This window comes from Eretmochelys imbricata, chromosome 6 (assembly GCF_965152235.1).
Source record: "Eretmochelys imbricata isolate rEreImb1 chromosome 6, rEreImb1.hap1, whole genome shotgun sequence".
NCBI lineage: Eukaryota > Metazoa > Chordata > Testudines > Cheloniidae > Eretmochelys > Eretmochelys imbricata.
The window spans coordinates 78,843,883-78,865,136 of NC_135577.1; the positions used below are offsets into that span (position 1 = coordinate 78,843,883).

The 21,254-nt window shown below is 40.4% G+C and overlaps 1 protein-coding gene across 3 annotated transcripts in view; it reads left to right on the top strand.

Moving 5' to 3' along the window:
* The window catches only part of AQR (aquarius intron-binding spliceosomal factor), a 113,043-nt gene that overhangs the window by 7,776 nt on the left and 84,013 nt on the right, over positions 1 to 21,254 (top strand). For 2 of the 3 annotated variants that reach the window (XM_077818957.1, XM_077818956.1), the window contains exons 5-11: positions 3,132 to 3,252; positions 4,888 to 5,028; positions 8,734 to 8,802; positions 12,163 to 12,263; positions 13,115 to 13,191; positions 15,945 to 16,009; positions 20,221 to 20,337. In XM_077818957.1, the coding sequence (XP_077675083.1) occupies positions 3,132 to 3,252; positions 4,888 to 5,028; positions 8,734 to 8,802; positions 12,163 to 12,263; positions 13,115 to 13,191; positions 15,945 to 16,009; positions 20,221 to 20,337 (691 nt within the window). Of the gene's footprint in view, positions 1 to 1,542; positions 2,929 to 3,131; positions 3,253 to 4,887; positions 5,029 to 8,733; positions 8,803 to 12,162; positions 12,264 to 13,114; positions 13,192 to 15,944; positions 16,010 to 20,220; positions 20,338 to 21,254 lie in introns of those variants that run through there. The other variant, XM_077818958.1, reaches the window with a different exon arrangement.

Here is a 21,254-nt window from a genome sequence, read left to right on the forward strand (position 1 = left end):
AGGATAAGCTTAGAAACAAAATGTTCATTTTTTAAATGTTGGTATTTTCTCCCGTTTCTTCCCTTTTGTATTTGAAAAGATATGAGGACAACATCAAATACAATTCTGGTTTTGATGATGGCGATTAAGTAGCTGCTTACTTCATTTCCAGTTGGCATTGATACCCTTCTAAAGAAATGCAGTAAAAGCTGTCTTATCCAGCATGTTGGGGTAATGGGGGGTGCCAGTAAATGAAAAATGCCAGTTAACTAAGAGGGAGGGCATTTGGGTGGGGGGGTGGGGCTGGGGTTGGGGGGGTGGGCTCTGGGAGGGAGTTTGGGTGCAGGAGTGGGTTCGGGGTGCCGGATCCAGGAGGAGCTCACCTCGGGTGGCTCCCCACAAGCGGCGACCTGTCCTGGCCGCTCTTAGGCGGAGGCGTGTCAGGCAGCTCTGCGCGCTGTCCCTGCCCGAGTGCTGGCTCCGCAGCTCCCATTGGCCAGGTACGGTGGCCAATGGGAGCTGCAGGGGCAGCGCCTGCAGGCAGAGGTAGTGTGCAGAGCCACCTACTGCACCTCTGCCTAGGAGCAGCCAGGACAGGATTCGGCCCCATGGTGAGTGCCCCCTGGATCTGGCACTCCAAGCCCCATCCTGTACCCCAACCGCCTGCTCCGATCCCCCTCCTGCACTCCGAACTCCGCATGGCCATTCCTCCACCTAGGAGCAGCAGGGGCATGTCGCCGCTTCCGTGGAGCCATACAGAGTGAGGTAGGAAGCCTGTCTGCCTCGTGCCAACTGGACTATAAACCAGACTTTCAATGAAGATTAGAAATGCCGGTTTATAGAGCTTTCCGGTTAATATAGGGCTGGATAACCCAGCTTTTACTGTACTCTGTAGTGTGTACTGTTTTAATCTTTCCAATAAGCCCCCATTCTTTAAGTTGTATTAGAGGTTCTTTGTGCTGATACTCCCCACTATTTCCCTAAACCCTGTGTCTTTTCTGTCTCTCCCCATCTCCCTATCAGAGCCTCAGTCTTTTCCATCTTCATATACACATTTCATGTTTCCCTATCCTTGAGTCCCCATCAGCTACCATTCTACCAGTTGAGGATGACTGGGCAAGCACATTTGCAAGAACCAGAGAATCTTCAAAGAGCGCAGAAGTGTCTCTGAGTGATGTGAGGCTTTTTCTTCACCTATTGGGGCGGACCACTCTCCATACTCTGGGCCCAATTGTGCAAACTGTCCATATGTGCAACTCCCAACAAATTATACATAGAGGGCTAATCCTGCAAACCCTCCATCTTTAGAATGGCCATGTGCCACTCCATTTCTGCACTGTATTGTGGTGCACCAACCTTGTCCTTAGAATGCAGGTCCCTTTGGGCAGAGAAGTTACTGCTAAGGCATTGCTCTCCTCTTGTGCAGCACTATATACCCTTTTGATATAAAATGTATTTATTTTTTTTTCTATAAAATTGTTGGGATAGTTCATCTAATATCCATGGGTAACCTGAAGTTTGTTGTCAGATGGATAAGTGTTTATGAAATATTTGTAATGTTTGGGAAGCAAATTAATAACAATAGCAAATTAAATAGCAGCATTCCTTTATTCAAACTGTAGTACTTCAAGGCTTATTTATTTTTGATAAAGGGCTTTAGTTTACCTCTCAATTATAAGCAAGGTATGTGAAACTTCAGACCACACTCTAACATATTAGTTGGAGTTTTTTTAATTGTAAAGAAATTGCTTAATTTGATGTCATAGATTGTAAAAAGCGAGAATTACTGAGAACACTATTTCTTGTTTACTTTATAGTGGTTTATTTTATTTGTGTAATTTTTGTAACTATTAGTGACTTTGTTTATTTAAGTACTTACTCTGGGCTCATATCGTATCCTCTCAAAGAAAAGCCTGTGGAAACTTCCCAGATATTCTGTCTTCCTCCATTTGGTTCAGCATGCAGAATTTCCTTATATGCTCCCCTCAGGAGTGAAGGATTTAGGGGAATTGGAGGTTGCCTGTTTTGTAGCACCAAATCATGGCTCCCATCAAGAGTGGAGGCCTATTTTGTCAGAAGTGACCTTGATTCATCTCTTTTGACTGACCTCTATTTTTAAAGTTGTTTCCCATGTAGAGGGCTTTAGCTTATCAGTCAAAGAAGAAAAAGCCTCCCAGCTAAGACATTACAGGAAAACTGAACATGCCCTTACTTCCCCAATATAGTTCCTCTGAGTCCAGTTGTCATACAAACCACAGATGGATTGCAGTCTTTGAAAGGGGCTGGGGGCAAGTAAGGCCAAATCTTGGGACTAAGGAGACTTGATTACTGTTCCTGACTCAGCCATTGATATTCTTTCTGACCTTGGGGAAAATCATTTAACTGTTCTGTTGTTTTCCCATCTGTAAAAGTAGTATAATTATACTTACCTGTTTCACAGGGGGCATTGTGAGGCTAAATCCATTAATGTTTGTGTGTGGTGCTCAGGCATTCTGGTTTTGGGTAGAACTGCTGTAAATAAATAAAAATGAGCTCATGGAGCTTTTGTGGGCTCTGCAGTTGCAAAGGCAAATTAGGATTTTGGGTTTTATTCAGTCTAATGTGTTAATTTCTTTAGATTGCTTGCCCTGTGGAACTACACCATTTTGTTGCCTTTGTAGACCACTTCTATGTATAATCTTTGCTTAGTCATTTTCTGTTATCAAGTAAAATACATATATTAATAATCCTTTCATAAAGTGTGGTGTTATGCCATAGAGCTTTCTCTCATGAGAGAAAGCTGGCATTTGTATCTGAGTACTAGAGGAAGCATCTGAAGTGTGTGTCATATGAAGAGAATAACTCAATTTACTGCTACTGGAAAATCAACATGAAATAATGTCCAGGCTTATGATATTCTGCTGTGACCACCTAGTACACGTAAAATCTCTTTAATCAACAGTCTTCCAAGTGAGTAATTCATCTCTCTCCATATACTGTGCCTATCCAGTAAGTTTTGCTGCAATGACCTAGATTAGATTTAACTTCAGGAACTACTCACAGATTGTAAAGATTGATTATAAAAAAAAATCTGTAGATAATTATGCTTTTTTCAGATAAGTGACAGATTAGGTGGGTGGTGGAAACTAATGAGAAATTCTTTCTCTTCACAGCCAGTACCTTGAAAATTACCTGTGGATGAATTATTCTCCAGAGGTGTCCAGTAAGGCCTATTTAATGTCAATCTGCTGTATGGTGAATGAGAAGTTCAGAGAAAATGTACCTGCGTGGGAGGTAACCAATTTCAGTTACAGCTAGCATTGACTTTGATCCACAAGTTGCAGCTTTCACACTGTGCCCACTTAAAGTGATGGAAGGTAGCAGAGCCTACAATGTTAAAAGTAAATGGTGTGTTTTCTGAGGTTGTCTGTCAGAGTACTTTAAACAGTTGTATGTTCTTTTTTTGAGAAAAGTAGTAGACAGATGAAAGATTTCTTTTCATATGGATTTCTCCTTTGATATGAAATCATTTGTTCTACTGTGTAATGGCTTTGCATTTCAGATATGTTTTTTTTGGACACTTGACAAAAAGTCAGGCATTTGGTGAAGGATTTTTTCTGGTAGTAGAAAGAAAAATGCCAAGAGGAAACTACATTTGTGTGTGTAAAAATGTATCACTGGAAGTAGGACAACTATTTTATCTCTGTCAGCTTCTTGTTTGAAACCTTTGAGTATATTTTTGTGGCTTATATAAACTGAAAATGCTTTATTTATGAACTGAACTTACTAGTAACTAGTTCAGAATACCATTTCTTAAGTAAACCTCTTATATTGTTGATGCCTGCTTATATATATTTAAAAATAATCTAGGCAGAAATAGAATATGCAAACTTTAGAGCAGAGGCACATTTTCCTCCTAATATGATTTACTGGTTTAAAATATATATATATATCAATGAAATAGTGATCCCCATTAGATGTAAAAATATACCATGCGCAAAGTTTAAAAAAACCCCTACTACTAAAAATCCCATTGTACCTCAATACATTCCGAGTATAGGCAGGTGATCATACAGTAAAGTCAGTAGTATGTTAGTTTACTTTTTAATAGTGCCCACTATATTGATCTTACAAGAGAAAGGAAAGGAAATTACTTCAGTGTTAGTGAAACAGGACAGATGAATAACCTGGAGCCTGAGTGACTCCGTTTGCCCAGGTCTCTGCAGCTTCTGTATCAGCAAAGGTACAGCATGGGAAGTGACAGGTGCAAGCCTCCTCACACCTTCCTATCCGTGTCCTTGAGTCTTGTTCTGGAGGGGCAACTGGTCCCAATGATTATCCAGTTCTTGTTTTCTCTGCTGAGATTGTTGAGAGTGCCCCTGTTATGGTGGCTTTGTGGGGTAGGAGCTAGAGCAAGACTCATTGCTCTCACCACCAAACAGCTGTGACTTTTTTTTTTAGTCAGAATCCACCTGATTCCCTGACTGGGACTGGACACAGGTTAGAGTGGTGTGGGGGCTGATCTAACTGGCACCAGCTGGTAACAGTCCCATAGGCCCCTCTGCTAGCTGAGCCTAACCAAAACATGGAGTACTCCTGCCAGGTTTCTGACATACCTCCTCCCCAGCACATCACGTGGGCCACAAACGAGGTAAAGTGTGTGTCAAAGCCAGCCAGTGCTCTGCCCTTGGAGACTCCTGCACACCATGGGAATTCTGGAACAGGAAGATATGGCCAATCTCTGCTCCATTTGTACTGTGTAAGAAGCATAAAGGGACCAAAGTAGGGCAGAGAATCAGCCACAATGTTTTTCATGTGTGGATTTTGATAGGAACTTAAATTTTTTTTTCTTTTCTTTTTTTTTTTTTTAGATGGTAAATAGTTTTGACTGGAGCTAATTGAAAATACAACTTTCCCTTCTATTTCTAGACATTCAAAAAGAAGCCAGAGCACTTTCCTTTCTTTTTCAAATGTATATTGGAAGCATCATTAGATGAGAGTGACAGTGAACTGTCTCTGCACGAACAGACAGTCCTCCTTCTCTTCCTTGATCACTGCTTCAACAGTTTAGTAAGTTATGCTGAACATGTTTGAATATTTTCCATATGGTTGTGGTGTTCCAGGTGAGAGCTGGATTGATTTAATTGGTGAGTCTGCTAAATAGGACATACATTGAAATTCCTATCCTCAGGAGTTGGGTGCAGTAGGGAAGGTTGTGGTAGTTGCTGTGGCCCTTGTGTACTCTTCCATTCCCTTCTCCCTCCTTCCAGCTACTGACTCCTGTTATGGCAAAGGGCATGCAAGGGGATGCAGTGTCTTATCTCAAAGTTGGGAGAGGGACACTTATTGCTGTAATAAGTGGAGTGTGTACTATAGAAGACTTAAGAGAGCGTAAGACTGTTATTTGAGTCTTAAGCTCAGTAAAATTTATAACTATATATTATACTGGGAAATGTGCTTTTATTTTATAATTGTGTCTTAAGAACTGGATGGAAAACTTCCATGTAAATGAAATTTCGATGAAACATCGAAAAAAGACATAGCAATTTTTTTCACTTTCTAACCAGTTCTAGTTATTAATGTATTGCCGCACTAATAGTTGCTTTAAAAAGCACACACAAAAGTATGTGTGGAAGCAGTATAAAACTATAGATTATAACTTGGTGCAATTTGCATTTTACATACGATGGATGTTTGATGCTGAACTAGCTTTTGTCCAATGTGTGGCTTCTCTGGAGCATAAGTTTTCTACATGCACACATTATTTGAAATGTTGCTCCCCCGTCATTCATGGTGGTGATGGTTTTTCATTATTTGTATTATGTTTTCACCTACAAATCACCAATCAAATTCAGTGTTGTAGTTAAGCTTGGGAGAATTCTGGTGTTTGGTTTTTTTTTATGGATAATATCAATACAATATTTATTTTTAAGGATTATTTTTTTTTTTTTTAGTTTTTTAATCAATTTAAATCTTCATAGTTGCGGGACATTATGGGGAGGGTCAGACAATAATTATTTAATGACAGTAATCACTGAGATTCAAAAAGTTAAAGCTTTATAACTGTTAAAATACAAATTGTTCACAAGTCAAAGTATAAAGTAAATATCCTTAGAGTTAAATTTAAGTTATTCTCAAGCAGCATTTTTCTTTCTTTGACTATTTGTATATTTCAGTGTACATTTCAGTGATGCAAATTATTTTTGATTGGGTTATGTGTGTATGGTGAAATCAACTTTTACTGATGTTTAGAGATACAATATTTAATCATTCCAAGCCTACATGTATTGCACTAGGTGCTGTAGAAATAGATTAAAATATAGCTTGTCCCCCAAAGAACTTATGATAAAATTAAGACAGGATCTAAGAAGTAATGACCAGCAGGAATGGGAAAGAATGGTTAAGAGAAACAGTAATAAAAATGTGTTTACCTTGACCAGATGTGTGCATAACTAGGTGGTTTTAATTTTTTTGTAAAAATATATTGTAAGAAAGCAAATAAGATAAATATTAGGCGTCTTTGTTGTTCTTCTGCTTAGCTATTACGAGTTAACATTTTTCTCAAAGGCATCATCGTAAAAGTAGATCTTCAGGGCTGTGAAAGAGAACATGGTGGGAATTCATGGACTAATATGGGGAGGATGTTCCATACGCATAGCACAGTATGGAAGGAATTATGAAGGCGCTTGTGGGAGGAGACTGGAACTGGGATCAAACTGGTGATGTAGGCTGGAATCTTAGATGGAATAGGGAACAAGATAAATTTAGAATAGTGGTTAAGAAGGCATATGCTAAATTGTGGAGGTCTGAAAGGTCAAAGATAGAGTAGAGCCTCTCATGCTTGACTAGAAAGAGGTCATTGGAGACCTTGGTGGAAAGCAGTTTCAGTGGAGTGGAAAGGGCAAAAACTAAGTGGGTGGAGAGCAAGGGCAGAGTTGTAGATGGAGCATTCAGTAATTCTATAGATGGTGCATTAAGAGGAAGTTGGGTCAAGGGAGGATTTTTCAGATTTTGGGGAGGCTATAAGAAGCTTCTATTCTGAGTGGAGAAAAAATCCTCTCATCAGGTTGAGGAAAACTGTGAGGGAGTGAATGGAGCAATGGGAGTCATGAGACAAATGAGGCTTGTGCTGCTACTAGGGTATGTGGAGGGAAGGAAATGAGAGCATTCACTGTCACTGAGCATAGGGAGTGATTGAGATGGTCATGTCACATCTTGTCTGTCTTCACTTTGAATTGCCAACTCCATATAGCAGGAAGTCACCAGACAGACCTTGAAAAGTCACTTGATGTAGCTGTTGAAGGAGTCAAAAATGTCACCGAACAACATTTCCAAAGAATTCAACACACACACACCACATATACAGGCGAGTATAGTCACAAAATCATTGACAAGCAGCTCAATAGTGTTAATAAAATCCATTCCATGCTCCTCTTACTACATTCTGCTGCAACTACAACAGTACACAGTCATCATCAGAGGGTGCACTCTGCTCATTGGGAAGGAAACCTCAGCCCTCTGCTCATTGGGAAAGGCGCTCTGTATACTGCAGCACTGGTTGGCTGGGGTAGGTTAATTTCAGCTGAGCCTCCCTTTCTTGCCATCCTGGATTTGAGCTGACAGGTTAGTGAAAGGGAGAGCTCAGAACCAGGGGGAAGAGGGCATTCGCCTGACCTGAGCTCAGTGCTGCAGGGAACCAAGAAAGTAGATTTAAAAACAAAAATCTGCTAGCCAGACCCATTCCCCCTGTTTCCAGGGTTTCATTTCTGAAAACAGCTCGGCAGCTAACCCCAGGCCAACCCAAGGGAAGGAGTAAAGGGGAACTGAAATCAAATTAACTCCATCTTTGATCCTGTAGTAATGGCTTCAATCCTAGAGGCACAGTGCCTCCCCTGCCCCATTGGGGCACATGGCCCTGTCTCATTCCATCAGTGTGGCTCTCCTTGCTAGCTAACCTGCCTCCCCCACCCTGCCTAATTTGTTAGCCTTCTTTCCCTGCATTACAGGGTGTGCTATCTACTATGAAGCAGCAAGCAAGAACACATTTGGGTAAAAACAAGCCCTGGCTAATGTGCTGCTCTCTCCAAAGTGCACCTGGCTTTAATTACCCTCCACAAACTTCTTTTCCTTGCCTGCAGATTCTAGTGATCTTAGCCCAAGAAGCCTTGGAATGCAATTCTTTCCAAGGATATGCTCAATTGAGACGTAATGACGTTGACTTGGTGTGCAACAGAATGTAGTAAGAAGGGCATGGAATGGATTTTATTAATACTGTTGAGCTGCTTGTGAATGATTTTGTGACTATACCTATTGGTGACTTCTTTCTCTGAATGTCACTGTAATTGGCAGTGAAAATCGCTAGATTTGTCACTGGTCACTTTGACACTTATTTTCTTGCTCGGGAAACCAAAAAGTCACTAAATCTAGTGACAATTGCTAAGTTGGACACACTGCTTTGAGTTAGTTAGGTAAAAGGGTTTCATGGATTAAATAGAAAACTGAAGTGTCTTGTACTGACAGAGGATTTGTGGAAGCAAACCAAAACAGAAGATTCCTAAAATAATCCAGTTACTGTTGTTAGATAGCATGGCATTGTGTAGAGCTCAACTCTTTCTTAACTGTTTGAAACCTTCTAAATCTAGAATAGTGTGTGTATTTTTTTTATGTGAAGGGTAGAGCCCATAAAGGTGTTCGGAATATGCTTGCAAGATAATATTTCTGTAAACAGATTTTAAATGCTTTAAGTTGACTTCTCTGTTTAATACCTTGTAACAGGAAGTGGATTTGATCAGGGGTCAGGTGCAGCAGCTCATCTCCCTGCCAATGTGGATGGGCCTACAACATGTAAGTATTTTATCACAAAAAATGGCAAAACACCTTCCAAAGAGTGCACAAGGCTTTAAGTATGAAATGTCCATTAACTTTAATGGAAGACACATACTTTAAAATCCTATGCAATGCTTTTAAAAAGAAACTCCTTTACGTTTGCCAGAACTTTCTCTTTACTTGACCTACCACATTCTTTTACAAAAATTAGTTTAATTGTATTCTAGGCGGCAGGGATAGCAATTATTGCAGTTAAGGTTTCCTAATACTTTCCATTATGAGACCTGTTTTTGGTTGTTTGTAACTTTTTGTCAAACTTTAACCAGTTGGGTTGAGAGATCTTCCATGCCAGGTGTCTTATTAATAATAATTTTTAAATTCAGCAAAAACAAATCAACTGTTTCTCAGAACAAGCTCAGGGAAAAATGCATTGTTTTGACCATTTTAAAACATTCTTGTAATCATATGAGAAACTTTAGCACCTCCATGCTTTGGAACAGGGACTTGAAATTTGTCAGGGGAGATCACCTTGGTGTCAGGAATGTGCTTTCTGCTGTCCCTGTGAAAAGGGCTCAGATCTGGCCAAGTTATGAACCTGGCCAAGTTATGAACCTCAGTTTACATATGCTCAGTACCTGTTACTGTGACTCCTAAATTCTCTGTAGACTCCATCTGTATGGAGCATGCTCCAGCTCTAGGCTGCACCTGTAGGGGCTAAGAAGGACCTTCCTTGCAGTTGCTTTGTCTGGCAGCCAGGGGGCCACTGTGGCAACAGGAACTGTAAGCAGAGAGAATGTCTCCTGTGTTGTTAATGCTCCCCTGCTGGCGTTGACTGGAATGCAGCCTGACTAGAATGCAGAGGAATGTAGGGGGGTGGTGGTGGTGGTGGGGTGGTGATCAAGACTAGTGGATAGAGCTGATGAAGAGAGTAAGAATTGAGTTAGGGATTGCGATATGGAGCTGAGTTGGGGGAGCTGGGATCAAGAACCAAGATGTGTATGTTTGTGGTGGGGACTGGAACTGGTGTGAGGAGCTGTGAGGTGACAGGGAGACGTGGATAAGGACTCACTGGAGGGGCTAGGGACAGAAGGGTTTGTAAGCATTAGATACCCTATCCTCAGAATCTGAAATAGAACCCAAGATTTCTGGGTCTCTATTCCACTGCTGTCAGCAAGTAGCCCTGAAACACACTGGCAAAGTGTGTACCTAATCTCCCTATAGAGGCTGGTTCACACAGATGATGATGATAACCTATATACTATCTGACAGGTTTCAGAGTAGCAGCCGTGTTAGTCTGTATATGCAAAAAGAAAAGGAGTACTTGTGGCACCTTCGAGACTAACAGATTTATTTGAGCATAAGCTTTCGTGAGCTACAGCTGAAGTGAGCTGTAGCTCATGAAATTCTAACAAATTTATTTGAGCATAGTCTCTAAGGTGCCACAAGTATTCCTTTTCTATATACTATCTGTTAACTTAAATGGCACAGTTCTGTGCCCTGTGTCCAAAGATTCTAACCATACTGATGAACCATGTTGGAGTCAGTGAGCTTCCACATGATGAAATTTCTCTTTTCAGTTTGCATTTTTTAAAAACCTAGGAAATTGCATGCAAAACCACCCTCTATATAATTGCAAAGTGAAGAATTCAGAAGTTAGGATAAGTCTGAATTAAGGTGGCCCATAAAATCTTAAATTAGCCCCCTTGTGTGTATGAATTATGATAGTCCATGATCATGTACTATTTTTCCATAGGGGAAACTTTACTTCTGGCATTTCCTAACTTTTGAGTGCTTGATTTTGCAACCGTAATGATTTTTTAATTGAATAAATATACTGAGCTAATGTGTATTACATACCTATGTCATTTTGTGAGAGAAATGCAATATTAACTAAAATCTTTTTGGGGTGTCCAAATGAGTTGTTTCTAATTATTATAGCTAAGGATAGCATGATCATTCACTTTTATGTTCCTGTATGCTTCAATTGATCCTTGCACAGCTTAACTTTCTTTAATGAGCTTCTAGTACATTATGTTTCTTGTAATGAATGGTCTGTGATGGCTTATACTTGATCTATTTTTTTTTGTTTTTCCCAGGGAAAAAGTATTTGTGTATTTTGAAAAATTTTGTTTTTAGAGACAAGGAAAGTTAATATACAGTAGAGTATGGTGTTTCATTTTTTTCTTAATACAAACAATTGAAAATAACCACACAAAAGGAAGGAAATTCACTAAACAAGACATTACTATCTGGTGTGACAGGGTCGGGCCAGATGGCTACAGGAGACTAATAGAAGGCAGATATATTAGCCCCAGGCTAAGTAGGTCCCTTTTCCCTGGATAAGGTAACAGGGAAGGTTGCAGAATAATCAGGAACCTTCTGAAGACAATTAAGACAGGCTGATTAGAACACCTGCAGCCAATCAAGAAGCTGTTAGAATCAATTAAGGCAGGCTAATCAGCATACCTGGGTTTAAAAAGGAGCTCACTTCAGTTTGTGGTGTGCGTGTGAGGAGTTGGGAGCAAGAGGCACTAGGAGCTGAGAGTGAGAACGCAGACTGTTGGAGGACTGAGGTGTACAAGCATTATCAGACACCAGGAGGAAGGTCCTATGGTGAGGATAAAGAAGGTGTTGGGAGGAGGCCATGGGGAAGTAGCCCAGGAAGTTGTAGCTGTCGCACAGCTGTTCCAGGAGGCACTCTAGACAGTTTCATTCCACAGGGCCCTGGGCTGGAACCCGGAGTAGAGGGCGGGCCCGGGTTCCCCCCAAATCCTCCCAACTCCTGGTCAGACACAGGAGGAGTCGACCTGGACTGTGGGTTCAGTAAAACGGCCAAGCTGAGGGCTGCCGTCAAGTTCCAAGGCGAGCAAATCCGCCAATAAGCACAAGACCCACCAAGGTAGAGGAGGAACTTGGTTACACTGGTTATTAATTCATAAACCAAAAATACTCTGTGGGCTTCACTACTGCAGATCTTTCGATTAAGTCAATAAATAGTAACCAGATTTTCAGGGTTTTTTCGTAGTGAGGTTTTCTGTTGTTGTTTTCTAAAAATGTTTTATCTCAGGATGCGAATATTGGAAGATGGTTCTTTTCTAAAGACTCTCAGCAGACCATCTAGGTCTGAGTAATCAGTAGATTATTAATTCGTGCAATGTGTCTCTATCATGAAGTGTTATAACCTTGATTGTATGAGGTACTACTTGAGAAAAGGTTTGGGGAAACCTGATCATGTTATTGGATGGCTAGTTTTAGATTTTTATTTGTGCATTGTGCTACATTTTTTTCCCCCTTTCCTCCTAACTAAATTTTTATCCTGTATAATGAAAGCGAGTTCATAATTGTTTTTGGTGGCTAAATACCATTTCACCTTTTCAGGCACGTCTGGAACAAGAACTGAAAAAGACACCAAAGCTTAGAAAATTTTGGAATCTGATCAAGAAGAATGATGAGAAAATGGATGAAAAGACCCGAATGCAGTATGTTATAAAAACATTTTTTTATGTTAAATTCAAAGCATGTAATGTAGTGGTTCAGTTTAGTATTCCTGAGATAAATCTGTTTGAATTAAATAGATCTTAGAGTGACAGAAATCAGCAGTTGATAGTGCACTGCTTCTGGACACAGCGTTATAGAACAACATTCCAGCAGATTATCCCATGTGAAATGCTTATAGGGGTTATATATTGAATCATCGCCAATTAATCAACAGATTAACCAGATCTTGAAAAAATCTATATGATGAAAACCGAAAAAGAACATTTAACATTCCACATAATTGATGAATAAATATTTCCCTTTCTCACAGATTTTAGAAATTATTGAAGCCTTATTGCTTACACTTAATGGTGTATTTTGAAGAAGTTTATGTATTTCTTACCCAGCAATATTAACTGTTCCAAACACTTACATTCTGCTGTGCATAAGATGCAGCATACATCTGTGATGCATCAGTAGTTACCTGCTGTCTGCATTGTGATCACTTACTGGTACTTTCTTTGACTCAATGGTAAAGTGGTAATCAGTGAGTGAGTTCTTTGCAGTAAAGTTACAAACGCTGGCTATGCTAACTGGTAAGTCACTTTGATTGGTGATAAGAGAAAATGATTGCTGACAAAAAATATCTTGGTTTTGCTGCTGCTGTTTAAAAATGATGCAGAAGAGTTAAGGTACAATTTTCAAAGTTCCCAGAAACAATTCTAGTAAAATAAACGTACCCTGGATATAAATTACATTCAGTGTACAACCTCTTATGCTAATAAGGAATGTAACATACTTCTAGGCAGCATTTATGAAATATTAATACTTTGATCCTATGTCTGATTTTTAGGGCATATCGAGAGAGAAGATTTCTTTCACAGCTCATCCAGAAATTTATCTGTGTGCTAAAATCAATACCCCATTCAGGTAACTTTGTGTGCATGCATGTATATAATATGTGTGTATTTTTTCAGGTATCATTTAGAAGTTCCTGTGGTGCTAAACCAACTATTAAGGCCACAATCCTTCCGTCAGATCCAATAGGTTTGGGCATTTACTTCAGTGAGAAATTGTGTGGATATAGGATCTGCCTGCATGGATCTGTCTTCGGGGGGGTTTAAATCTCTATATTTTTTTAAAATAAAATAAATTGGAATGCTACTTTACAGAGTTTCTTCTCGGTTGTAATAATATAAGAATGGTCATGCATGGTCAGACCAATGGTCCATCTAGCCTAGTGTCTTGTCTTCTGACATTGGCAGTGCCAGAAGCTTCAGAGGGAACAAAGTCCCCTGTTCAGCAAAGCACTTAGACATGTGCTGAAGTTCATCTCTGTTCAACAAAGGATTTATGTCCCATTGACAACAGAATTTAAGCAAATACTTAAGTCCCACATTCAGCAAAGAACTTAAGTCCACAACATTAACCTGCACTCTCAGTACTGTGGGGTTATAGTAAGGAGAACAAAAACATATATGAAAAGTGGGGTTTCATGTGTCTTCAGCAGAAAATTGGTCTGACAAGAAAATATGCATGCCCAATTTTGAAGGAAAATGTATTAGTACAGGAAGCAGTGTTAAACCTGCAATAAAGGCTATTACTACAATTTCAGCATCAGCTTAGGCTATAGCTCCTTCAGGACCCCTGTTCTTAGTTTTGGAAAATGTTAGCTTGTAGTAGTGCATTAGGTTGCTATAAGACCAAAATTCCTAGCATTTGGAAGATACTAGAAAACTGAATATTCATTAATGTAGACCCAGTACCCTCCTCACTGGTGTGATTCTAAGAGTCTCCCCACAGGCCTATTTGAGGCTCCTGTATGACTGCTCTGCTCATGCCTCCTTCATCTGGGTCAGTGTAACCCTTAGTGAGTCATCTTGTAAAGCAGCAGAGAAAGTGGAAAAGATACTTCCTAAATCACTAACATCGACATCTGTCAGGGCTCATCTCTCTTCCCTGTAATAATAAAATAAAATAAAAAAAAGTCAAAGCTATTTCATTTGAGAGTTTATTTTTAGAAAGATTAGTCTTGGCCCCCTTTTTGGCCCACTTCTCCATGCCCTTATTCCCTTTTTATATTGGAGCCTTGTGATTGGTTTTATTTGTTTGAATTTTGAGTTATAGTGGTTTATTATATTTTTAATTGTATTTTAATTATATTTATATCTTTTATCTTAATACCTTAGCAGGAGAAGCTTTATTTAAATAAAACCTTATGATTCACAGCTGTGCTGTAGACTTGCTGTGTGACCTTGTGTGTGTCGCTTAAGGCTGTTTTCTGCACCAATCTAGAATAATCAAGCTTGATGCAGGGGGATTCCGTGAGGGATGGGGAAAAGAATCTTCTGCTATACAGTCCAAGCTGTGGCTGCTGCTGCAGCCATTTCCATTCCAATGTCCTTGGTTTGTCAAGGGGCAAAATCTATTGGATTTGTATAGTAGTGGATCCATTGACTTTGATCCTCCCTGGCCAACTGCTGTCAACCTCCAAACCTAGCTACTATGCAGAGCCATTGGTAATCCTCTTGAAGCAGGGTTCCAGAATGTCCCCAATCCTGTGCGTGCTTCTGTACCCTCCGTGCACTGGATTCACACCGCTTTTCTTACCTACATATGCTGGTTTATGGAAATGCAGTTGTATTATTTGATGAGAGTGCATTGCCACAGTATGCATATGTTTATTATACAGTCAGGCTAGGGGAAAGGACTTAAAGGTGACTGGTCCAAGGATAACTTGCATCTCAAATTTAATTATCAAAGAAAATGTTTTCTCCAAGTGAAATCTAGTTTCTTGTTTTGCTGTCCTTTATTACTTCTGAATGTTAATTATGCCCTATAATGGATAGCCAAAGTTTGCTTGCAGGCACTGGGAAGCCCAATGGGTGCTCTGTGTTAAAGTTGAGTACACTTGCTAGATGTGAACAGCAGGTCTTTCAGCCCAGGAGTCTTAAGAGGATAACTGTTTTGCTGCTTATTGTTTGTCCTTCCTCTACTTCCTAGTGTGACTCCGAGTCTTAGGATCCATAATTGAGCTCTAATAGGTAATTCCAAAAATCAGAACTGAGTGCTTTGAAATTGTAAAGTCCTTTTATTTAAAAAAAAAAAAAGTCACGGCCAAGAATTTTTAAAGTGACTAGTGACTTTAGGAGCCTCAATTTTGCATGCTCAGGTTTGAGATACTATAGAGGCCTAATTTTCGAAGAGTGGGTGATCAGCATTTTGGGAAAATCTGGTCCCTTCATGGTGTGTTAGATTGGCCAATCTTAAATTGAGGCACTCAAACTCACTAGTTATTTCTGAATATCTTAGCCTCTGACTTCTTTTCATCTGAAAATCTGTTTTGGTTTTGGGGGAGCATTTCAGAATAATGGAAGAATGAGCCCGTAATTTTATTAATCTAATACTGATTAAATGCTAAGAAACATTAATGTTTGCAGTGTTGTTGTAGCCATGTTGCTCCCTGGATATTAGAGAGAAGAGGTGCGTGAGGTAATAAAGATGTTATCTCACCCACCTTGTGTCTGTAAGAAATGTTAATTATTGGCTAATATTGTTGCTGTGGGAGCTTCAGCTTTTTAGCTCTTGTTTAAATGTGAAATATTTTTAATTTTTGAAATGTGGTGGAACAATGATGTTGAATAAATGATGAATTGCAGGGATGTTTTGTTTTTTGTGCCTAGGTCCTCTTTCCATGGACAAAGTTCATTACTGTGAAAGATTCATCGAACTCATGATAGATCTAGAGGTAAGATAGTGTCTCTCCAAAGGAAATGCTTTTGGAGAGAACATACTGAATATTTTCTGAACATGTACTGCTCATTTACCTCTAACTGTACATAGACTAGTCCAGATGGAAATGGGTTCAATCTCCATGTCTGGAGGGAACAAAATTTTCTAATGTATTACTAAATCTGGCTGTAAAAAGCCTAGCGTGTGTCGTCCTGTGCACTGACACAGACTTGCCAAACCAGACCTCTTCGCGCAGTAATCCACAGTTTGCACTGGTGAAGCGTGTCCCCAGTTTAAAATGGGGTAAGCTGCACCCATGCAAACAGTGGCTTTGCCTGCCTATAGTTAGGGGTTTGCCCCATGGCAGCTGCATAGACGACTGATCATTGTTGACTATAAGCAGGGCAGATTGCCAGTGTGTGCAAGTGTTGAACTTAAACTGCCCAAAACAAGTAGACAGTGTTTGGAGCAGAGGCAATAATTCTGGAAAACAACAAGAATGTTCAAAGGTTTGGATCCATTACAAGAGCTGTGCTCTTAATGTACCTTGGGCCATCTGAAACATGTTGGATTGCCAATTGCAGCCTCAGAAAGCACAGATAATTCCTTTTTTTTAAAAAAAAGCTGCCTGAAATGCTATACAACAAGACTTCAAAATCAGTGAGAAGTTTGCAAGCACTGATTTAGAAACTTCAATCTGCAACTGATGTGTGAAACCAATGAGTCTTTATGGAAGAGGTATTGACTGCATCTATTAACACCATGATTAAATGATGATTCATTAAATTGCAGTGGTCATGGCACTAGAGCAGTGATCTCCAACCTTTTTACGCCCAAATTCACTGATTGAATTTAAAGGCAATCCAGGATCTACCCCGCCCCTTCCCAGATTCCACGCCCCTTCCCTGAGGCCCCACTCCACTCACTCCATTCCCAGCCCTCCCCCCACCCTCCCGGCCGCTTGTTCTACCCCACCCTCACTCACTTTCACAGCTCCCATTGGCCACAGCCTTCCGTTCTTGATCAATGGGAGCTGCGGAGGCAGTGCTTGCAGGCAGGAGCAGTGTGCGGAGGGAGACCCCTACCCCTCCACCCCTGGGACTGCGCTGGCCGCTTCCGGGAGCGGTGTGGGGCCGGCAGGGAGCCTGCCATAGCGGCAGCTATGCTGCACCACTGGTATGAGCAAAGATGAACAGACACCTGGTGCTACTGAAGTCAATGGAAGTTTTGTAATTGACTGACTTGAATGGGGTTAGGACTTTCACTTCAATATCTGCTGTGTTCATGACAAGCTTGATAGGCAGAGAAAAACACTGCTTTGTCACAGAACCTTTCCTTGGATGGAATTACAGTTGGCTTGGTTTCCCTCACTGGCTGTAATAGGAAAATGTTGTATATTGATCTTTCTGTGGATACAGTGGATGCTGCTTAATAGTAACCCCGATATTAACAACTTCTGGTTAATAGCAACATTTTGCTGGGAACCGGTCCATCATTGACTTTAATGGGATTTGGATTTTGGCAATAGCATGCCACTTATTGAGAACTCTTTTTCGGAAGATATGCCTCTACTCAGGCAGGTTTGTAGGGCTGCAGCTAGGGAAGGAAGCTCTGGGATGTGCCTTCACTGGCTGCAGCCCCTCAAACCTTCCTGCACTTGCGGACTACACAGGAAGTAAGTGGCTGGGATTCCTGTATCCCTGCCCAAAGGGGAACCCCCTGTTGGAATCCGAGCTGGGAGGGAAGGCTTATGGGCAGGGCAGTAGTTCAGATGCCTGGGCTTTCCATGGGAAGTGGTGGTCCAGGGGGGCCCACAGAGCTGTATGGAGCATATCTCTGCTCTCGTCCTGCCCACGTCCCAGTGCTTCCTTCCCTGGCTATAGCCCCACAAACCTGCCTTCTGCTTATTGGCAACTGCTGGATAATGGCAACTTTTTGCTGTCAACTGAGGGGTTTGCTAATAAGTAGCATTTACTGTAGTGTGAAGTTCACAATGTCCTTTTTTTTTTTTTTAACAACTGTATGGTGTTTCAGAATGTAGCTAGCAAAGTGATACCTTGGTTAACTGTAGGAGGGAAATTCAGAGGAAAATTCTAATTGTAAATTCCTTTAATTTTTAGTTGTACTTATAATTTTTATGCCTCTGTCAATGTATTTATAGTCTTAGCAAATTAACTAATTATCATTTGAGGTATCAAAAAAAGCCATGATTTACTCTATTACTACAGCCAAATTACTTCAGAAATTAAGACTTTTTTGTTTTCCTGCCACAAAAGCAGTACAGTGTATTGTAAAACAACCCCGGGGGGCAGTGAGGTTCTATAAAATATGATCTCTGCAAGTACTGGAGGTGTGACATTGTTCTGGGTTTCTCTAGTTCAGCTACTTTGAAAATTAAAAGGCATTAGTTCACACATCAGTGATGCTGATATAGTTTCACTATAAATAGTAGGTTTATTTTAAATTACTTCAACTTCATTAAACTCTGTAAAGATCATGATGGTGGCACTTACAGAAACCATAAGTACAGGTGATTTAGTGTTTGATACAGTGATATAAGTGTTAACTCGCCGTTTGCTAAACACCCTAGTTTCCTAGGATCATAGCAGTTAGTAACAAAAGACTAATTAGATCATCCAGGCCACCCCTTTGAAAGTACAGGGCACTGTCCCCGGAGAGAGGACATTTTTATTAAAGCTAATGTTTAAAATCAAGTTTATACACGTTAAGAAGAAGGAGGGTACTGTACATCTGGGGTCAGGCTTGAGTTATGAGAGATTACAAGTATCAGTTACAAGGTTCACAAGATACGTTCATAATACATAAGCAGATTGGGGTACAATGCTGGATCTTAGCCAAAAGGCCAAGAAGCAGTAAATTTAGTGTCTGCTATCTCTACTATGTGTATTACAGGAGAGTTCGAGTTCAAATAGTTTGTGAAGCTTGCTGTACTGCTTGGAACGGGTGAACTAGAAACTAGCTATAAAAAGCCATCATGTTCTTTCTTCTCTGTAGCATGTCCCATGTGAATGGAGTATTTTTACATACATTTTAGGTCTCTCTTGCCTCTGCCTCCTGCAGGGCATTTCATATTAAATTACATCCATTACAGTTGAATCTGTATGCATCTGATGAAGTGAGCTATAGCTCACGAAAGCTCATGCTCAAATAAATTGGTTAGTCTCTAAGGTGCCACAAGTACTCCATTTCTTTTTTAGTTGAATCTAAGTTACTTGGCCATTCTGCCACTTGCAAATGATATGTTTTTGAAGGAAACTGTAGTGGTTTGACTGATGGCTTTTTTTTGTGTGTGTGTGTGACTATGAATGACAGTTATTATTTACTGCACTGACATACTGTTTCCTCCACACCCCTCCTCCCCCCATTGTGATTACTTAGTGGTGGTAACTACATTCTGGCTGCTTCAATTCTATCTTTATTTTCAATTGAGTATGGTATTCTTCATTTCTTGTCCTAAACTGTTACCTAATACGCGCTGTTGAACAGCTGCAATAATATACAAAAGTAATATCTGTATTTCAGTGGTGGGAGTGAAGTCATGTCTCTCTTTTCCCTTACATCAGGAAAGATTTTAATAAGGCTTAAATAGTTTAATGTGTGAAAAATTGTGAGATCCATTGTTTTCAGTAAACTTTAATGGAATGATTATCATCTTATAGTTAGCGAAGTACATTTACTGATATTGGTGGCATGAGAAATACAAGTCTTGAATAGTATTTAAATTTAGAAATAAAATATGCACACAATATAAGGGAATGACTCAGCTTTTACATTTTTAAAAAATGCTCTCAAAAAAGCCTCTTTGCATTGTACAACAGATATGAAGGTCAAGGATATCGTTAATAAAATAATTGCTTCTTTGTCCTGCTAATCAAACACAAAATACAAATAATCAAACAAATCAAATACACCTCAATAGTGAGGTGTGCATTCTGAGGCCCTGATCCTGTAAAAGGCTCCACCCTCATGGATTCAGATACCTGCACAAAATCCACTCACTTAAACAGGAGTCAGCACAGGTGAATTGCATGCTAGGATAGATGACTCTGGGAAGATTCTCTTTTATGTAAATAACCATCACCATCTGTTGATGCAGGACTGTCCTGACCCGCCGTCTTGAAATGCAGAGAAGATATATATGGAAAGCCATGGGTTTCAAAATCATGTATGTTAAGACTACTACTAATGCCAAGTTATTTATTTTAGGCCTTGCTTCCCACACGGCGGTGGTTTAATACAGTATTAGATGACTCCCACCTTGTTGTTCATTGTTACCTCTCTAGCCTTGCTAAAAGGGAAAAGGAGGGCCATCTCTTCTGCCAGGTGAGTTTTGATCTTACTGAAGAGAGCGCTTCAGTTCTGAAGCAGCTCAAAATATTTGCTGCCTCTTCTTATGTTATCTGTCTGTCTTCTGAAAATGATTACTTTGTGTCACGTTTTTTTAGAAATAAACTAAAAATTGGATTATTACTGAGTAGACTTTGTGCACAGATTTATTTTAAATCCTCAAAACATTATTTTTGCATTACCTATGTAGTGTGTGTTTTATATCCTTGTCTCTGTTTTGAGCAGTTTTTAAAATAGTCTACACAACATTCACCCAATGTGTCCTAACACAGAGAAAACAAAAATCAGTTTAAATCTTTTGCTGTATTTGTGACCTCAAATTTTCTTCTGCCCAACTCAGTCCTCCCCAGAAGCCATAGGAAATGAATGGTTTATGTAGCGTGCCCTGAAGTTCAACAGTTTGGGCTACTTTAGACCAAAGGTAGGTGTCAGCTGAATGGGATGAGGGCAGTCTGGCCTAGTGGCTGGAGGGGCAGCTGGCCTAGCAGCCAGAGCCAAAGCCAAGGGTAAAACCGGAAGGCAGAAACTGGGTACCAGACCCAAGAGTTCAGCTGTAGTCCATAATCAGGAACAGGAGCTGAGGGTCAAACTGGAGGTCAGGAATTGTAGAGAGCAGGGTATCAGCCAGGAGGGTTTCAAGGCAGGGGCTGGACAGAGGAAAGGCTGAGTGCAAGGCAGGAGTGGGCACAGTAGTGGGTATGAGCATGGAGAAGCAATGAGCTGCTGCTGCTGGCTTAAGAGTTGGCCTGCTGGCCTTTGCAGCCAATCAGGTTGTGTAACTAGTCAGGCCACCAGCTGCAGGCTGCCTGTACTGATGAGGCTGGGTGGAGACTAGCTCTGCTGCAGGCCCTGATTCCAGATAGCTCGGGAGTGAATTCCAAAACTGACAAGGC